Source organism: Miscanthus floridulus, chromosome 6 (genome assembly GCF_019320115.1).
Source record: "Miscanthus floridulus cultivar M001 chromosome 6, ASM1932011v1, whole genome shotgun sequence".
NCBI lineage: Eukaryota > Viridiplantae > Streptophyta > Magnoliopsida > Poales > Poaceae > Miscanthus > Miscanthus floridulus.
The window spans coordinates 18,450,883-18,469,989 of record NC_089585.1 but is presented as its reverse complement, the minus strand read 5'-3'; the positions used below and the strand labels follow the sequence as shown (position 1 = coordinate 18,469,989).

Sequence of the window (19,107 nt, the reverse complement as noted above, 5' to 3'; positions counted from 1 at the left end):
TAAACGACGGCGCCCACAATATTGTTTATGCTCTGACGCGTCTAGCAGGCTCTACCATGTTCGCTTAACATGCCCCGATGGCACCATCCTGTAGGTGCGCAGGGCATGGCAGGGTACAGTCCGACCATGTCGGTCGGGAAAGAGTAGAGAGCAGAGGTTTGGCGTATCCTCGGTCGAAGAAAGGGGGTCGGAGTCAGACTGCGGTCCCACCTCGGCCAGGCCTTCTGGTCGAAAACTGGATCGTTGTCTTGGCCTGTCATTATGTATCTGGGCAAGCCCAGGCACGTGCTGTCGCTGCACCGCCTGTCGGGCCGGGTTTTGTAGGAAAGCGGATCCATTGGAGGCCCTGGGTTTATGAACCTGACACCTCCGCTTTCTTAACTTTTTCTTTCTGCCATTTTCAAGATGATTTTTGTCATTTGCCTGTGTCGATTTTATTTTTTCCCATTTTTTGGAGAAAAGCCAAACTTTTAAAATTGGAAGGGTTACATCATTTGATACTAATCATCGTTTAATACTAATCTTACAAAAATCAGGAATATGTCATAGTAACATTGTTAACGACAAAACTTTACAAGCATGCTTTGCTTTTGTTCTCTCTTTATAAAAGCAAACTCAACCCCTTGAAGAGGGTCTAATTTAAAGACAATACCCAAATTTCTATGAAAAGGGTTTAATTTATCTATAAATTTAATGATTCTACTTTTTCCCATTTTAGGCCAGTCTCAGTGGTGAGTTTCATGGCGTTGTTACCAAAACTGTCACATCAGCTTTTTGTGTTGGTAAATGTAACAACGGGTTTCATCTAGATGATACTATATGAAACTCTCTCTATATCTCTCTTTATAATTAATTTGTTGACTCATCAAATTTGCTGATGTGTCACGGTATTAAATAAGAATGAAGCTCTTTTAAAAAACTCTATTGAGACTGACCTATGCAGCATATATCATTTAGATGATACTATATGACACTATCTCTATATCTCTCTTTAATCTTTATAATTAACCTGCAACTCAGCAAATTTGCTGATGTGTCACGGTATTAAATAAGAATGAAACTCTTTTGAAAACTTCCATTGAGACTGTCCTATGCAGTATATATCATTAGTTGAAAAGGTTTACTTATTATAGTAAGATTTCTGGAGAATTTGTAGCAGAGATACAACAAAAGATTCATATGAGCTTCTAATCGAAGCTATGGTTAAAATGGAACATTAGTACCCGAGAATGGAATTCAATCTTCATGTAAAGAGTTAGCATCACAAAGGTAATAGTCAAATAAGTCTGCTACAAAATCATATATCATTTCTTTATTATTAGTAAATTTAGTTTAATAAAACAACACATATCTAGTACTAGCAAGCATTGAGATTTTTACACGGAAATGGTTGTATATAGTTAATGAATTAATGACAGAATAAAAGCTTTCTCATTTTAAATGGGTCGTATAATGGCCATTTAATTTATTGACAGAAGTGCAAAATACCGATATTTCCATAAAATTTATAGCACGATGCAACGAAAAAAATCTTATGGCCTTTCAAATTACACTACTATGCTAAAACTTAACCAAGGCGTTTGCTTTTGGGGCTCAGAGGTAGGCGGGCTGGTTCCGTTATTAGGTGTTGGGTAGTCGGCCCAGCAACCGCCTTGATTAATCCTTAATGGAGGCGGGCAACCTAACGCGCCCGCCTCGGTTAATGTCGATTAACCAAGGCGGTTAATTAACCTAAGGTTGAAATACAAATTATATAAACTTCTCTCTATTTTCTACCATGGGATGCATCACCCCCTCTTTACCCTCCGCCGTCCTTTCGCTCCATCCTTCAAATATTCATCAAAATGGCAAATTCGCTAAAAGCAGTTGGTGCACCTTGATCTTGAGTCCCGAGGGCTCTTGAGGGACGAAGGAGCGAAGTAACAAGAGCACCAGGCATCGGGGCCGATAGGCGATGCCATGAGCCAAGACAACGCACTTCGCTCCTTCGTAAGAATAAGTCTCTTTTCACCATCTTTTATGAGTATTTCTCATCTGCAGGTGACCATTAGGTTTCGTTGCCACAACGGTTGGAGTCGCGAAAAGGAGAAAATGGCCGAGAAGAAATGAGGAAACCGGGTCAAGGTTTGAAGGCGCCAATTGTGAAGGACGAAGGTTGCCCAATCTAGGTGGTCCCCTGCTCGTGTCAGGGGTGACGAGGTGCTAGCTGAGGGCGGTGGCGACTAGGGCCGACAGGGAGCACCGGACCAAGCTACCCCAAGTCTGCTAGGATATGCTCTAAATCTAGAGTGGGTGTGAGGGCATTTTGGTCCTGTGTAAAGCCTACGAGCGTGTATATAGATCCCTAGAGTTCATGGAAAGAGAGAATGAAAAATGAAAACTTCACTTCGTCGTTCCCCTCTGGCCATATTTTCGTTCCCACCTCGCTTGCTTAGAGGGTTCTCGCTAGTTCAACTACCAACCGGTGTTCAAAGGTCCATGCCTAGAACAACAAGTTGTGTCGGGTTCATAAACCCGGGGTCCCTCGGGGACTGGCTTCCGCGTCAAGGCTTGGCCCAAGAGTCTAAATACAATAGCCAGAAGGATGGCCCAGTCACCGACCAGAAGGTCTGGATCGAAAGGAGCGGCGCCCGCTCGTTGACCCCTTGGGCCCACCACTTTGATCGGAGCACTCGCTTCGGCCTCCAGCCGCCTCCGGACGCCCTCTCCGATCGGAAGGCCTGGCCCAAAGCGCTACTTCCGACTCCGACCCCATGTCCCTCCGACCGGGGCTCATAGGAACCCTGCTCACCGCTCTTCTCCGATCGGCGCACTCAGAGCCGATTGGAGCCATCCGACCGAGGACGCCCGCTCGGTAGGAACCAGAAGACGTGCGGAGAAAGGCAAGGCAAGGCTCACAAGTCAAAACCACTGTACCAGGGACCATACCCTACACGGAACAGTACATTGCAGTCACCCTGACAAACAATATTATTATAGGGGCCGCTAAAACTCCCATACGGTAAGGCTCTCCACGTGCCTCTAGGCATCAATAGCGGTATGGGCGCCAGGATTTATCGTACCGGGTGAACATGGCGAGACTCCTCACATGCCTCTAGGCATCAAACAGTATTTGCACGTACCGACGTCCACCATCCAAAAGGCAGCACGACCTCCCGTATGCATTTGACATTCTATAGTGACATCAATAGTATTGTAGGCGCCCACCATTATCTAGTACCCGCTGGTGTGGGCAGCAAGGCTCGGTAGGTGTGGACAACAAGGCTCGATAGCATACGCACCCTTTCCCTCTCACTTGTAAAGCCGTCTCCTTCATCTATAAAAGGGGGTGCGCTTCCTTCAATAAGGGAGACGGATTCCAGTAGGCCAGTCCCTTAGATCGATAGCTCACAACCACAGAACCACCAGGTTCGGACCTCAAGCACCCGCTTGAACACTTAGCTCATAGCGAAGTTCCTGTCACTCTCGGCCCTTCCGACCGGAGCCGACCGGACCTCTTGTATACCCCTTCTTCCTCCTCGTTTGTAACCCCACTGTAAACTTCAAGCACCTAGGCTCAGGAATAAAGTTATCGACCGACCCCGACTAGACGTAGGGCACGTTGCCCAAACGAATATAAATCCTGTGTCATTGAATGCTAGGCCACCTCCGATCACAACGTACAGCAAAACTATAAATATTCACTAGTTGGTCATTTTCTGCACCGACAAGTTGATTCCCAGAGAGTTCCATTTTTTCAACTGCCACGTGAGCTATTTTTATATGATTTTTTGTTAAGTATATAAATCTGAGGTAGAAAATAGTACCACTGTTTGTGGACGTACAGGAAATAAAATATATATATATATATATATATATATGAAAATTATTTCCTACTCCTAAGGAGTAGTTACTCCCATATGTATATCTCTAGATTTAGGGCGTATATAGCCCGACGAAGTGTAAGTAGATGGAGTATATCATCGTACTAGACCATCTAGGGTACTATGTAATGACAAGTATGTATATATACTTAGAGTATATGGTTATACTTATTTTATATGCTACTATCATAGTATTATATAATATATTAAAAAATATGTGCTCTTTTGAATTTTTTCACATAGTAAAGACCTGAAGTATCTTAATATTAGTATGTCAATGTACTCAAACTAATAAATGAGTATGTACACATACGCAACGTGATTTATTGATTATGGGAGTAACTACTCCCAGGATATATTCAGTAGCCAGCTACAAAATAAGTAATTCCGTAGCCACCTCCATTTACGATAATTTTATATACTAATTTACGATGATGTCAATACATATTTACGATAGTTGGGTTACTATAACATATGGAGATATTTACTATAATGTTATAGTAAACCATTTAGTATAGAGTTACTGTAATCTCATAAATTAACATAGTAATTATCGTAATTTAAAATGGCTATACAGTAAGTTATTTTGTAGCCATTTACAGAGTATATATATATATATATGGTGCTTTCCTTTTTATTGATACTTCTGCACGGAAAGACGATGCACAAAAGTTACGCGATCAAACGGTGGTAGTAGTTCACGTTTCACATCATTATCACCACCTCGCAGTCTGGCACTGCACCAATGCTACAAGCCTACAAGCAACAGCCGTTGTCACAGCAAAACTTGACTTAACCCGCAGCTGGCATGCCCTTTGCCCTGATCGAACGACCGCCCGAGACCTGCTTATATGGACACGGACGACGGTCGCTCACGCTCGCTCACCAGACGGGCAGCAGGTAGCAGAAGTCGGCGTCGTACGGCTCGACCTCCACCATCTTGGCCGCCGGCGCCGGCGTGGCCGCCCTGCTGCCGCTGCTGACGTTGGCGCCCAGGACCTCCCTGATGGCCCGGCGGAGCGGGCCCGACGCCCTGGGCAGCTGGCTGTGCACCCACTCCAGCAGCGACGCGGCGTCGTCGGCGAAGTCGCGCATGTGCCAGTGCAGCAGCTTGGGCACCACGACGGCGGCGCGCTGCTTCCTGCCGGCGACGCGCACCGACGACTCCAGGTACTCCACCTTGGCCCGCTCCAGCTCGTTCGACACGTCCTCCGCCGTGTACACGCGCAGCTGCAGAACAACGCGACAGCACGCCACGTGAGGCGACTTAGTCTGGCACTCGGTGGCAGTGGGGAGGGAGAGAAACGACGACAGGTCGGTCCAGGAGCTGATCGACGCCGACAGGGACAAGACCACACACGTACTGCTGGCGAGGAGCGGCTGCCTCTGCACAGCGCGAAGACCACGTTGGGCTCGGGGTACCCTAGCCCGTACGAGTGCAGCAGATCCATCCGTCCTTCGCCGTCCATGATCCCCTTATCATCATCATCAAGATAACCCTTGTTCAGATTAAAATTTTAATGAAAAGGCAAACGATGCATTCTGCAAGAGTGCATGCAGATTGCAGAGCTGAACAACGTTGTGACTCGTGAGCTAGTCTTGGTTGCATACTTGCTTGCCGTCAGGAGAATGCCTCAGGATGAGGTGCTCGATCGTCACCACATTCAGTACTGTTCCTCCGACGTTCACTGAAGCCTGAATGACAGTTGCCGTTAGCAATTCCAATTTGTGTAAAGTTTTTTTTTTTTTTTTTTTTTTGGAAAAGCCAATTTGTGTAAAGATAGCCTGAAGCAATCATTTTTTTTTTGGTTAGTAAGCTGAAAGAGCACTGCACCTGATTCAGCAGTGCAAGAAGCTTCTCTGGAGATGGAGGTAAACCGTGCTGAAGAAACGCCTGAAATCATGACGAAAAATTAGCATTGCTTTCATGCGATTGTTCATCAATCTGGCTACGCGTAAGATCGATGAAATCAGAGGATTAGCTTACAGTACATGCATCACGCAGAAGTTGTAGATGTTGATCCAAAACGCCAGCTTCTGCTTGTTGGTCAGGAGGCTGGGATCGACGGCGCAAAGCTTTTGCATCAGGCCTCTGTCAGAAGCAAAACAAACGCTATCATTTCAGAGCTGACAGCATACACAAACTGACAAACACAAACTCGGAGCCCAGCTCACCTGAGATTCTTGATGTCCACGAGGCACAGCGAGACGCGGGTGACGTCGACGGAGGCCCTCGTGAACTCGACGAACCTCCTCTGGCACCCGGTCCCGGCGGCCGCAGCCTCCTTCTCCGCGCCGCCGTGGCCGCCGCCCTTGGTCGACGACGCTCTGCGGTTCTTGAGAGGGCTCATCGCCGCCGCGGCGCCATTCACGGACACGGAGACCTTGGGGACGAGGCTCCTGGGGCCGATGCACGAGGAGATGAGCTTGGACGACGACGTGCCGCTCAGCTCCAGCTCCGCCGCGTCCGTCGTCGTCGTCTTGTTGAGCTTGTGGAAGATGGTCACCGTCAGCCTGACGAGCTCCTCCGAGAGCTTGTTCGGGCTGCTGCTCACCAGGCACGTCGTCTTGCTCTCGGGAGGCGTCGGGTTCGGATTCTCTGATGACGAGTGGCAGTGGCTGCTTCTCCTGACGACGACGTGCTCCGTCTCATCTCCTGATCAGAAACACCATGATGATCGTGTGGCGCATCAGACAGAGTCTGCGTCAGACATAATGAACTTCGTACGAATCCAATGAGCCCTGAATCTGCACGTGAACATTGGTCACTTCCAACCGTACCTTTGGCGGAGGCGGATCCGACAGAAGCCTTGCTCTCGCGTTCGAGAGCTTCGTCGCTGCCTCCTGGACATGGCAGCTTAGGCAGCTGCTGCTGGGCTCCTTGGAGCTGGAGCTCCCTCCTGGACACGGAGTGCCGCTGCTGGCGGTTCTGCAGCCAGCTCTGTTGCTGCTGCTGCTGCTGAAGGATGCAGTGGTCCGTCCACTTCTGCTCCCGGTGCAGGCGCAGCCGCAGGTCGTCGACCTTCTTCTCCAGGTAGAATATCTCGTCCTCCACCACTGCTAGCTCTGCAAGGAGGCCTCTAACCTACACCATTGCAGTGCAGATAAAAGAAAGTAAAAAAAAAAATCAGGTCAGCAACATGTTGAGCTTTCACTTTCAGACCTTGTGGTCAGCCTCCAGCCATTCGGTATGAGTATGGGCAGAGAAGCACAAAGTTAAGGCCAGAGGAATTTTACTGTTGATATACACAAGGCAATGATATGGTCATGCGAAAATGTGGTAAAAGGATTACAATTACAAGCATTTGGTGATTGACCAGCTGATAGAGGTGGTACAATACAAGAAGACAGCATCCAAGGGAACCAGATCTGATAGATAAGTGGTACTAGTGAATAGTGATTGTCTGCGGACAAGCCGAGATTGCGAGACTAGCTCCAGATCACTCACACAGTAACTATGTGTCCTTGGTTCACAAGTCAGAGGCAGGTGACATCGGATTGCAGACAGGAATCCAAAGGACACACTGTTCCTGCACCTGGCGTTGTTCACCCGTACCCGGATCCTGAGATCTCCAGCCCTTGGAATGGAAATGGCCCTGCTCATTGTTACTGCTACAGTACGAGGGCCAGGTGACAGCTTCACGTGTGCAATATTTCCTTCAGATGCGGCGGTGAGGTGAAATGCTATGATGGAAATTCCACTGGGACTGCAGTGACAGTACACTTGCAATCATGTTTCTTCTTCGTGGTTCAGACTTCAGACTGAGCAGTTTCAGCTTTTCAGTAACCAGAGTGTTAATTAATAACATGTGTGTCACAACTCCAAACAATCAACAGGTAATAATTAGCTGTAAAAAATCAGAATTTTCTGGGATAGTTCTGCAGAAATCAGTTCAATCTAAGCGCTGCAATACATGATGATCTCACTCACACTGTCGGGACTGAACATTCAGACGCCACTACACGCAGGCATGGAACAAAGAGATGGATTCACATTGGACGACCGATGCAATGCAAGTGAGCAGAGCGTGAGGTGCTTACATTGGTAGGAACCAGCGCGGAGAGGCAGCAATGGCAGACGACGCGCCCCTGGAGCGAGCACCGCAGGACCCTGCCCAGCTGCTGCTCCTTCTCCAGCACCGTGTCCAGCTCCGACACCTGCACACACGAGTACACAACACACCACGTCAGCACGGCCACGCATGACAGGGACATGAAGTGCGCGCGCGATGTATGTGAAGAGAGGCTGCCGTGGCTCACCTCGAACTCGAGCTCCAGCCGCTTCTCGCGCTGCTCGTCCCTGTCCATGAGGAAGTACATGAGCTTCATCTTGCACCGGCGCACCCGCGGCCTTCTTAAATCCGCGCCCGGGCCCGGTCGCCCCCGCCGCCGGTGGACGGGGTAGTAACTGCTGGCGCCGCCGCCGGCGGCGGCGGTGGGGCGTAATGGCGTCGGCGAGCTCATTTATGGGGTCTCTCCGGCGGCGCGCGCAAGAAAAGGAGGAGACGTACGGTAGCGGCTGCGGAGAGTGAGAGCGACGTCTCGCTGCTGCCAGAGCACCGAGAGCGTGACGGGCAACGCGAGAGATAGATCCCCGCGCGGATCGGAGGGGCTGCCGCCGCTTTCGGGGCAGGCCGAGAGAGCTCGAGAGGGAGGGAGGGAGGCAACGAAGCGGTGGCCGGGTGGCGAGGGCGCGTCGGCGTCGCGTCACGCTTCCCGTGCGCGCAACGGAAATGGCTGGCCCATGCAATGCAACGCATGACCGGCTTAAATTCCCCAGCGGTTGACGCAACGCAACGCTCGCTGGGGGGAATTGCTTATCGAGGGGCGGCGAATTTATGCTCGTGACGGCATCTGTTACCGAGGTCACTTTGATGAGGGGCCTTCCTCACAATTTTCTTTTTGAAAAAACACACAACTTATATTCCTATAAATTTATACAAATAAAAACGTTACTTTTTCATAAATTTATAGATTGAAAAATTATAGGAAGACGAGTGCACTTGAACTTATCAGCCCGGCTTATCAACCATGATATAATATTTTTTTTCTTACAACAAAACAGCATCAGTCGGCTTATCAGCTGCAAAAAAAAAACATCAGCCGAACAGCTTGGATCGATAGGTTTGATCCTTCCAATTAAGCCACGCCCATTCTTGTACGTATATTTATATTTTAGTGAAAAAATAATCTAACATTGTTGGGATCCGTATTTCCTTTGTAAAAAAGAATAGATATTTGATTATTTTTATGTGTTAGGCATACATACTTAGGAGCATCTCCACAACATATCCTATTCAATCTCTGCAACGCAGACGTCGTCTTTCTCCTAAATAAAGAAGACATGTTATAAGAAATCTGCTACAGCAGTGTTCCCTTATATCCTAAAGATTTTAAGGTACTCATCTAAAAATAACTTCTAGAAGATGCATATAAGCGATCTGATGTCACTAATGTCCAGAGCTGTTCAGGGCGCTCAGTTTGATGTATGGATTGGCCATCATCTTTGTACTTAGGGCACTCTCAATGCAAAATTTCTAAGACCAGTTACCAAGAGAAAAAAGAAACCAATTAATATCTACTAGAAACTGCTATTCTCAACCCATGATTTCTAGGGTAGTTTCTATAGTGAGGGCATGTTTAGTTCCCCTCTAAAACGTCAAATTTTTCAAGATTTTCCGTCACATCAAATCTTTGGACGCATGCATGAAGCATTAAATGTAAGTAAAAAATAAAACTAATTACACAGTTTAGACGAAATCCACGAGACGAATCTTTTAAGCCTAATTAGACTATGATTAGACACTAATTACTAAATAACAACGAAAATGCTACATTGTTATTTTGCCAAAATTTTTGCCATCTAAACTGGGCCTGAGAAGAACTTAAATACACCGCAAAAAGAGATGGATCATCTGTGGTAAGCAACATGGTAGTCTTGACATATACATTAAGTAGTTGATCATACGCGTACATACAATACCTGTACCTCACATCTTACGCATATATTGTTAGCGTGATCGGCTGGGGTTGGCTGGCTGGGCTGACCAGCCCCCTCACATGGACATTGTTCCAATAAATCAACCAGCAGTACTTCTCTTTTACGTAAACGAACCAGCAATAATACGAACCAGAGACAGGATGGATATTCTCTCTGTGTGCTCCACGCGAGCGGCCATGTGGGTTCAGGAGGATGCTGCAGCAGATGGAATCCACCGCGCCACGCGGTGCTGCGTTCGCGTTCGCGTTCGTCGTTCTCGTTCGCTTCTTGGCCGTGAATGCCGGTGCCCCGGTGCCGGACTCGGACGGCGAGATGGCCGCGGACGCCGGGGATGCGAGGCGGGAGCCGGCGGGAGGTCCAGCCGCATGGCGCGATGTGGCCGGGATTGCTTGCTACGCGCCTTGCCTGCGAGAGCGAAACAAGTCCGTCGGCACGGAGCGAGCGCGCGAGGAGAGGATCCGGGCGGAGCAACCGATCCGGAGTGAGAGAGAGGAAGACCTGACCTGGGTCTCCCAACGCGATTTTCCCCGTTTCTTAGCGTCTCGTTCCGCGGTCGACTTGGTTTCTCCTCCAGGAAACGGTTTCTCTCTTTTTTTTCTCTCTCTCTCTCGTCAATTAATCTCTTGACGCATCGGCAAAATATTTATGAAACAGCCTAATTAATACACATAGAAACCACTATAAATGTACCATTGGGAGTGCCCTTATGACTTCTTTTTTGTGTGTGTGAAATTGAGTTAATCTATCGTCATCTCATTTTCTACAAATTAGCAATAGTAGTATAACCATAAGACTAGTCTCAATGGGGTTTTATTAGAGTTTTATAGACATTAAATATGTTGATGTGGCACCGTGATAAATATTTCATGGGGATACACATATAGCATGTTCGTTTGTTGGTTTCAGTCAGGACTTATCAGCCAGTCAACAGTATTTTCCTCTCACAACAAACCAGTACTAACCGGGCTTATCGGCTCAGAAACCAACCAACGAACAGGCCGATAGTTTCATGATAATAAAACTCTTCTTCGCCGTTTTCAAAATAAAGATGTATTGGAACTGGGATATAAAATCCCCTGTGAAACTGGCTAAGCAATGGGGTCATCTCATTTCCTACATTGCCAATGGAATCTCGCGGGGGCTAATCTTCTTCCTGGGCTTTTCATCTATATATAAAAGCAGTACTTTCATTTAATACAAAAGCATACTATTGGCACTGTTTGGATGGTATGGTTCTGGAGGAATTTGGATGGATTTGGAGGAATTCTGGAGAAACTTGTGAGAGGAAAATACTGTTCCGGATGAAAAAAAAAGAAGCAGATCATGTCGGGTTTAAGGGCACGCGAACGGGGCCATTGTGATGAAACCTCGATTCAGACTAAGACTACCCACAGCGTTGGGTTTCACCGGTGCTGAATTAGGAGAGAGAAGGATGATGCACCGGCTCATGCCATTGTAGAGTGCGATGCCAAATTGAAAAAATCAAGCACCGTGGCATGTAGGTTCACCGGTGCTTGCTGAATAAAGAAATAATTTCACAGCCAGCCACTAGAGCAGATAGAGACAGTGACGTTCTGACAAACCAGCCCCACATTCGCATGTGCATTGATGCTGACGCTGTTCCAGCATCGGTGAAGGTGGCGTAGAAATCTTTTGTTTAAGCATCGATCACGCTGTGGGCAGTCTAAGCCCATCCGATACAGACTCACGTCCGAATCTGAAGGCAAATAAGATCGGCCAGTGCAATGAATTAGTGTGCAATTGGCCAGAGCAGCACTGCTGAAATAAAATAAAATGCCGTTCAGATCAATCGCGCGAAAAAACGCCAGTATGCTCCGAGAACATAAAGTCCACTCCCCATCATTTCATCTTGGTATATGAAACATTTTTTTGAAACCATCTTCGTATATGAATCTGATGATGTCCCAACCGCCCAGGATCGTAGCGTCCTATGGCTGAGGATATCGCATATCGTACAATAATTGGCTGGCTGCCTCCGTGTAACGATCAGCTGACAAGTTGCTTTCGCAGATCAGGCTAATCGGTGCAGAGCACAGATGATCAATACAATTTTGGCAGCATTCGACCAATGTGGGCACAAGGCTGCCTTGCCCAACAGCCCAAACTCAGGCTCACACACTAGGCGTCGGCGGATGCACTACCAAACCCATGGTTCCGATGAACCTGTTTGCTTGATGGTTTCAGCCATGGTTCTGATGAGCCTGTTCGTTACTTATCAGTCATGGCACAGTATTTTCCTCTCAACAAACCAGCACCTTTCCTCTCTCAACAAAACAGCACCAGCCGGGCTTATCAGCCTAGAAATCAACCAGCGAATAGGCTGGATGACGGATCCATCGTAATTCGCCAAAAAAATGGTCAAAATAAACACCATTATTGATATGTCCAGAGGTAAAACATTATTAGCAAGCTCAAACTGTAGCCTCCCAAAAAGCTGGGGGGAGGGAAAACAGTATCTGCTCCAGCGCAAAGTTACCACTAGCTTACATAGCACAGTTAAACAAAAAAATGCATGTTCCTTCCTCTTCAGCATATCTCTGCATCAGGGTGAAGCGTTGGAACATCTTAAGCGGACTTCACGGTGGCTGCGTTGATGATGTCGATGAACTCGGGCTGTGGACAACATAGGGGAAGGAAACAGTCAGCAACATGGGGATGTTGACAAGGCCAGCAGTCATTTTGTTGTTTCTTTGGTTCACACAAAAAAAGGAACAGGGCATAAACTGTCTTCCTGGATTTTTCATTACCTTCAAAGAAGCTCCACCGACAAGGAAACCATCGACATCAGGCTGTGCTGCCAGCTCTTTGCAGTTCGCAGCAGTTACAGAGCCTGTAGCAAAAGGCACGTGTGTGATTATCAAGACAAGATGATTTAGCAGCCAGTACATAAAACACCAAAAGTCAATTGCTCCAAAAAATGTATATATATACCTCCATAGATGATCCTTGTAGATTCAGCAACCTCAGGGCTGACATTGGTCTTTAGCCAGTCCCTCAGGGATGCGTGCACCTGGGAACATTATACAGATCTGAGTGTTAACATAATACAAATCTGAGTGTTGCACTAAGAAAAGGATAATGTGTTTAGCAGATCAACATATTTATAATCATAGTGCATCACGGGCCAATATTGAAACAGATAAAAATATATGAACCAGTAGAGAGCTGAACCAAGAGAGAACAGAACTTACTTCCTGAGCCTGAGCTGGGGTGGCAACTTTACCAGTTCCAATAGCCCAGACTGGTTCATAGGCAATAACTACGTTGCTCCAGTCATTGATCTTCTCTGTAAAACAAACAGCCATTTGATCCATTCAGCCTGAATTTTCATATGGCATCAAATTTGTTAACTTACAAATTCAAAAAGCAAGGCACTAAAAGTCCATATGAAGGGGGAAAATCCAGCATGTGAATTCATCCAAGCAATAGAAACACACATACTAAGCTGATTCTAAACTACAGCTGTTACAGAAAAACAGTCATGTCTGAACTAAACATGTAGATTATCTAACCAAACTGAACGCCAAGATCTAATTTTTATCATGAACAAGACGAAACAAAATTCACCAGAAGAAAAGTGTTCACCAAAAGACGTATAGCTACGATTATATATAATGTTAAAGTTCCATGCATGGGAGCTAATTGTAGAAGCGCTTGAATATAATCAATCAACAACTCTCCATTATCATAAGAAAAAACTAACCATGAAGAGCATAGAAAGAGACTACACAATCACTGGACTGAAAGTAAATGAAAAGTACCAGCAATTGCTTTTGTTTGTGCAGCAACAACTTCCATGGTTGACCCAGCCTCCCTCTGCTCAAGGGTCTCACCAACACATGCAATGACCTTCAGTCCCTGAGACAGGGCATAAGCAACCTTGTCTCCAACAAACTGGCATCCAAGCAGAAGAGTAAAACCATTAGATGTGAACATTCTTTGGAAGGCAGTGGTCATGGTGTGAAGACAGGGCCTCCACAGTATGTCAACAATCAAATATATCGCAAAGGAAACATAGTCCCAAATGGAAATGTGCATGCATTTACAACCACAATGCAAATGACACGAGAAACATGTTGCATAAGATGCAACCTGGATCATACCTCATTCGATTCTCCCAGCAGAGCTCTCCTTTCAGAGTGTCCAAGAATGACCCAGGGAACACCAAGGTTCGCGAGCATCTCAGCACTGCATTAATAATGGCTTGGCTATCAACTAATAGTGAAATTGAATGGAGAAAGCGCCAAAGCGCAATATACAAACTGCTGAATTAGGTTACATATGCAGAATGCTTAACATAGGATCAGTTAATCAGTACGAAAATAGTTAAAATTGAATAAAAGCGTGAAAGGTGACATCAAAAGACTCGGTGCATAATGGTCAAGAGAACATAATCAATTATTCTAGTGCAAGACTGTATGCATTTGCATTGAAGACTTGGCATTAATCCTTCCTCAGATTGGTCATTATAGCATATGGTCTGATCAGATCAGACAGGAGAGAATTAAAGACTAACCTGACTTCACCAGTGAAAGCACCTCCCTTCTTCACCCAGCAGTTCTGAGCAGCAACTTGGAACTCTGGGCGCAGCAGGCTCTTGACCACAGGAAGGAAGACATAAGGAGGGCTGACAACGACCTCTGCAATACAACCAATTCCAAATGGCTAAGTACATCATACAATACGCTTTAGTAAATTTCTCAGGATTACGTAAATCTGCAAAGTTCGAGGTCAGTCCTAAAAGGCATTATGTGAAGTTTTGGCGTCCATACCAACAACATCTGAAGGGGCAACCTGTCCTTCATTCAGGGTTTTGACAATCTTCTCGACCTGATCTGTGGTTCCGTTCTGCACGCATCAAGATCAACCATGACATGATCAGTTAACAGGCAATTCACTATATATATGTCCCTTGTATGAGAAATTTGGCAAAGCAACAGGCTCTTTCACTGCCAATGAGTATTGAAGTCGCGAAAGGAACTACAATCTATGCTCGGATTGAGCAAGCCCCTTCACGAAACATCTAAAATTTACGACGAGCTCCGTGACAAGAAGCTAAGGTTAATTCGTGTGGCAGACAAGAATGAATCTCCAGATTGAACTTCTATGCTGCTACAGACAACATGCATGCATCACAAAACTACGAGAAGTTTTTTTTTTCGATTTGTTCTGAGCTGGAGTCTGGAAGCACGGTTGGATTGGAAGAAGAGCGCACGGTTGGATTGGAAGAAGAGCGCTGGAGTCTTGAAGCACGGGCGGATTGGAAGAACGCGGGCACTTCCAGCTAGGTCAAAACATACAAAGACCATCAACATCACCTTGTCTGATTCCGTTTTGTTTTTTTCCGAAAGATCCCTTGATTCCGTTTTGAACGAGAACGACCAGATCAATTCTAATCGTGGCCGGATCTCAAGAGATTACGCCTGGAGGCATCACATCCAGGCTTCCCATCCAAGAGCAAAAACCCAATTCTTACGGCGATCTGAATCGAGAGCAACAGAATCCAAAACACTAGCCTGACCGCAAACGGGATCAGAAATTTCAGAGCTCCACATCCGATCCACGAAAAAAAAGACAGTCAAGTCGACGGGGGGAAGAGAAATTACGCATTTCCAGTTGCCACCGACGAAGAACTTGCGCCCCATCTCGTCGAAGTGTCAATTAGATTGGGCGGGGAAAAGAGGGAGGGGCGCTTCTAGATTGGATTTCGCTTCTTCTTGTAGAGGAAAGGAAGACAAGGGGCACAGGATACTAAAGGCGGGGTTAGGTTTGTGGCATCCCATGTGATCATATGAGGCCGGCCGGCCAGTACTCACGATGACATGTGGCCCCTACTGCCACCATCGAATTTTCTGGGAGGTTTTACCTTAAAAAAATAAATAAAAGATGTATAGATACCTTCCTGTCTCATTCTCTATATCCTCTCTTCTTTGTCTATCAATACAATATATACGTATTTATCTATATTTGTCATCCCAAAACAAGTAGCACTATGGTATCCGTACTGATCAAACTTATATAACTTTAACTATATTTATAGACAATATTACATTTGTATCTCTAACTCATCAAGAAATGAGACCGGCATTTATTTTTGGATGTTGGGGTATCTCTATCTATATCTGCCTATATATATATAATATAATATATTAAAAAGCAAAATGTGATTTTAGTCCATCTAAATCTATCTATCTATATAATATAATCATATTAAAGAGTGAAGAGTTTCTTTTAATCCTTTTTTGTTTTTAAAATATCTATGCATTCTCTATTTTAAATTTTTATATGTGACTCGACTCATGACCTATACTTGTACAAGTTAGAAATGACTTGTGTCTAATAATGATACGAAATCTAATATCAAAACGTATTAGGTCATGTTGCAACACACGAAACATATTTGCTAGTCATAGGCAAAAGCTAAAATAGCTAGATGTGCTGGGGAAGCTTAATCGAATCTTTGCTGGTATGATTGCTTCAAGCAGATGCTATGAGCATCCCAATTCGCAAGCTATTCATATAAAATCTACTAGGTTACTTCAGCCATTGCCTATTCTAGGTTGAAAATGGAAAGAAATTAGTATGGACTTTATCACAGGCCTTCCAATGACACAACAAGGTCACAATTCAATATGGGTCATTGTAGATCATCTCACCAAGTTAGCACATTTTATACCAGTGAACACAATAGATCGCGTAGTGAAATACACCGAACTATATGTTTCTCAGATTGTGAGACTACATGGAGTACCCAGGACTATAATCTTAGATAGAGGACCATAGTTTATAGCTCAGTTCTAGGAACACTTGCACCAGGCTTTGGGAACTAAGCTAATCAGAAGTTCAGCATACCATCAGCAAACTTTAGGACAAACTGAGCGAGTGAACCAGATCTTAGATTTGCTGAGAGCTTGTGTTATATCTTCCAAAGGTTTATGGGAGAAATGGTTACCTTTAGCTGAGTTCTCCTACAACAACAGTTATCAAGCAAGCATCAAGATGGCTCCGTTTGAAGCCTTGTACGGCAGAAAATGTAGAACTCCGTTGAATTAGATTGAGCCTGGTAAGAGGAGATACTTTGGTATTGACTTTGTCAATGAAGCTAAAGAGCAAGTGTGTATTATCCAACAGCATATAAAGGCAACTCAATCGAGACAAAAGAGTTATGCTGATAAAAGAAGAAGATCACTGACTTTTGAAGTGGGTGACTATGTATACTTGAAGGTATCACCCATGAAGGGAGTGAAGAGATTTGGAGTGAAAAAGAAGCTTGTGCCTAGATATGTAGGACCATACAAGATTATGGAATGGAAAGGAAATATTGCTTATAAGTTACAACTTCCACCCGAGATGAGCGCAGTATTTGATGTCTTCCATGTTTCTCAGTTGAAGAAATGTCTTCGTGTGCCTGAAGAAGCTATTGCACCCACCAACATAAAGCTTCAATCGGATTTGACCTATGAAGAAAAGCCAATCCGAGTGTTAGAAGAGATGGAAAGAGTAACACGGAGTAAGATCATTAAGTTCTATAAGGTGGTGTGGAACAATCACAGTGAACAAGATGCTATGTGGGAACGAGAGGATTATTTACGAGAGGTTTATCCCGCCTTTTTCCAAGAATAGTAGGTCTTGCAAATCTCAAGATGAGATTTTTATAAGAGGGAGGGGCTGTAACACCCTAGGTGTTAGCCTTGCATAAATTGACTTGCATTGCATGAGCATGAGCATCAAGCATTCATATTTAAGCTTTTACAATTGAAACACGTGATTGAAACATTTGCAACATTGCTTGTTATTTCATGTTTCCCTATATATATGCATATGATCATGAGTGAATACATGTAAATGATGGATGTGAGTCACTAAAACATATTAGCTACACTTATGATGACTAGTGGAACAATGTTCATGAAGATCATTTTGACTAATCAAGTACTTAAGTGATGCTATGCATGTGGACCTAGATAGCTCTATGTGTGACCAATGCATGAAATGAGTGTGTGACCTTACAAATAGCTTAAACATGTTTAGAAGATCATTATGAACAACTTTGGTATTCATGGTTAGGGGTAATTTGGTCACTAAGCCATAGTTTAAGTGTATACCATCATTTGAATGTAGCATGTTTGACCAAGTTTGAACTATATGTTAGAGACCTTGCATGGAGGTGGTCACTAAAGCATAGTTGTAGTACTTGACAAGAGGAACAACTTTTATTTTTGGGTCATAAACTAGTTTAGCTCCTAACATGCTTGAATTAGGCTCACAAGAATCATCAATTCCCTGTTTTCAACACTTAGCAAATTTTTCTAAGTCTTCTTGCGCTGACAGTCTAACAGGCGTCACTTTGAGATGATATAACTTGAGTTTGGTTGAGAATTGAGACTAGAGTTCTAAACAAGAATTGGAGCTAGTACATAGGTCTACAATTTATGTTTAGGTTGTTTGCACTAACAAGCAACGGGCCAGGAGATGTTGATGCATGAAATCATGCTGTTAGGCTTGCATCGCGGGCGCTGAACTGAACTGAACCTAGCCAACAGTGGTCGACCGTCGCCAGCGCATGAATGCCACGTGGAGCCGGTGGAGGCTGCGTGTCGCTGGCGTCCTACCCAGTGTGGCCATGTCAGGCTAGAGCGCACTATATCGCGTCCCGCACTTGCCGCTCCATCCCCGCGCTCACGTTTGCAATTCTCTGTCTCCTCCTTTGCCATTCGCTGCAGCACAACCTCACCATCGAGCATAGCCTCGCCTCCACCATTGCCTCATGTGTTCTCCACTACACTGCCACTGTCTCCATCTCACCCATAGCTGCGCCACGTCCACCTCCACCACCTTGATGTATTGGCTGCGTCAATTGAGCTTCGGTGAGGGTGTATTCGCCTTTTTCCCCTCTCGCCGGAACCTCGACCGCCATAGTCGCCTCCACGGTGAACTCGCCACCGCTCGACTCACGTGCGCTTTTCTTCCAGTTTTTAGTGTTAGGGCTTGGTTAGGATGGGGTTAGCTTGTGATATGCTGTTACTGCTGTTAGTAGTCCCGCCGGCGAGGAACACGGCGACCCGTGCCGCCGCGTTCTGACCTCCGCGTCACCGCGCTGTGGCCATGCTTCGTCGGAGCGCCTCAAGCTGCCTAGGTCGTCTAGATAGGTTGACACGGTTATCATGATGCTGTAGCATGCCTCAACTGGCTTCGTCGTGGCCGATGATGACTGGCGCACCG

General features: G+C 45.6%; 2 protein-coding genes across 3 annotated transcripts; both read right to left on the bottom strand.

The window, feature by feature from the left end:
• Positions 1–4,491: 4,491 nt before the first annotated feature.
• Positions 4,492–8,613, bottom strand: LOC136457772 (uncharacterized). Of its 2 annotated transcripts, XM_066457772.1 has the most exons (9): positions 8,124–8,613; positions 7,905–8,021; positions 6,645–6,948; positions 6,039–6,519; positions 5,856–5,955; positions 5,698–5,757; positions 5,475–5,558; positions 5,228–5,338; positions 4,492–5,093 (listed from the first exon to the last, which is right to left on the bottom strand). In XM_066457772.1, the coding sequence occupies exons 1-9, from the start codon at positions 8,325–8,327 to the stop codon at positions 4,746–4,748; spliced, it is 1,809 nt and encodes a 602-aa protein (XP_066313869.1). In that variant the 5' UTR covers positions 8,328–8,613; the 3' UTR covers positions 4,492–4,745. The 2 variants fall into 2 exon arrangements, with proteins under 2 accessions (XP_066313869.1, XP_066313868.1); XM_066457771.1 differs by having other exon boundaries at positions 4,492–5,338.
• Positions 8,614–12,238: 3,625 nt separating this feature from the next.
• LOC136457771 (triosephosphate isomerase, cytosolic) lies at positions 12,239–15,650 on the bottom strand. The gene is made up of 9 exons (XM_066457770.1): positions 15,492–15,650; positions 14,658–14,733; positions 14,402–14,525; positions 13,989–14,073; positions 13,647–13,779; positions 13,077–13,171; positions 12,817–12,895; positions 12,633–12,715; positions 12,239–12,498 (listed from the first exon to the last, which is right to left on the bottom strand). The coding sequence occupies exons 1-9, from the start codon at positions 15,528–15,530 to the stop codon at positions 12,451–12,453; spliced, it is 762 nt and encodes a 253-aa protein (XP_066313867.1). The 5' UTR covers positions 15,531–15,650; the 3' UTR covers positions 12,239–12,450.
• Between the last annotated feature and the right edge of the window lie 3,457 nt (positions 15,651–19,107).

What these genes read in the sequence shown, in the direction of transcription:
- LOC136457772 (XM_066457771.1), bottom strand. Translation starts at nt 8,327, where the DNA reads ATGAGCTCGCCGACGCCATTACGCCCCACCGCCGCCGCCGGCGGCGGC. An exon ending in CCGCGCTGGTTCCTACCAAT is followed by an intron (nt 6,949 to 7,904) that starts GTAAGCACCTCA and finishes GCAATGGTGTAG; the next exon opens with GTTAGAGGCCTCCTTGCAGA. An exon ending in CGGATCCGCCTCCGCCAAAG is followed by an intron (nt 6,520 to 6,644) that starts GTACGGTTGGAA and finishes GTTTCTGATCAG; the next exon opens with GAGATGAGACGGAGCACGTC.
- LOC136457771 (XM_066457770.1), bottom strand. Translation starts at nt 15,530, where the DNA reads ATGGGGCGCAAGTTCTTCGTCGGTGGCAACTGGAAATGC. An exon ending in TCGGTGGCAACTGGAAATGC is followed by an intron (nt 14,734 to 15,491) that starts GTAATTTCTCTT and finishes TGATGCGTGCAG; the next exon opens with AACGGAACCACAGATCAGGT. An exon ending in GCTTTCACTGGTGAAGTCAG is followed by an intron (nt 14,074 to 14,401) that starts GTTAGTCTTTAA and finishes TTATTAATGCAG; the next exon opens with TGCTGAGATGCTCGCGAACC.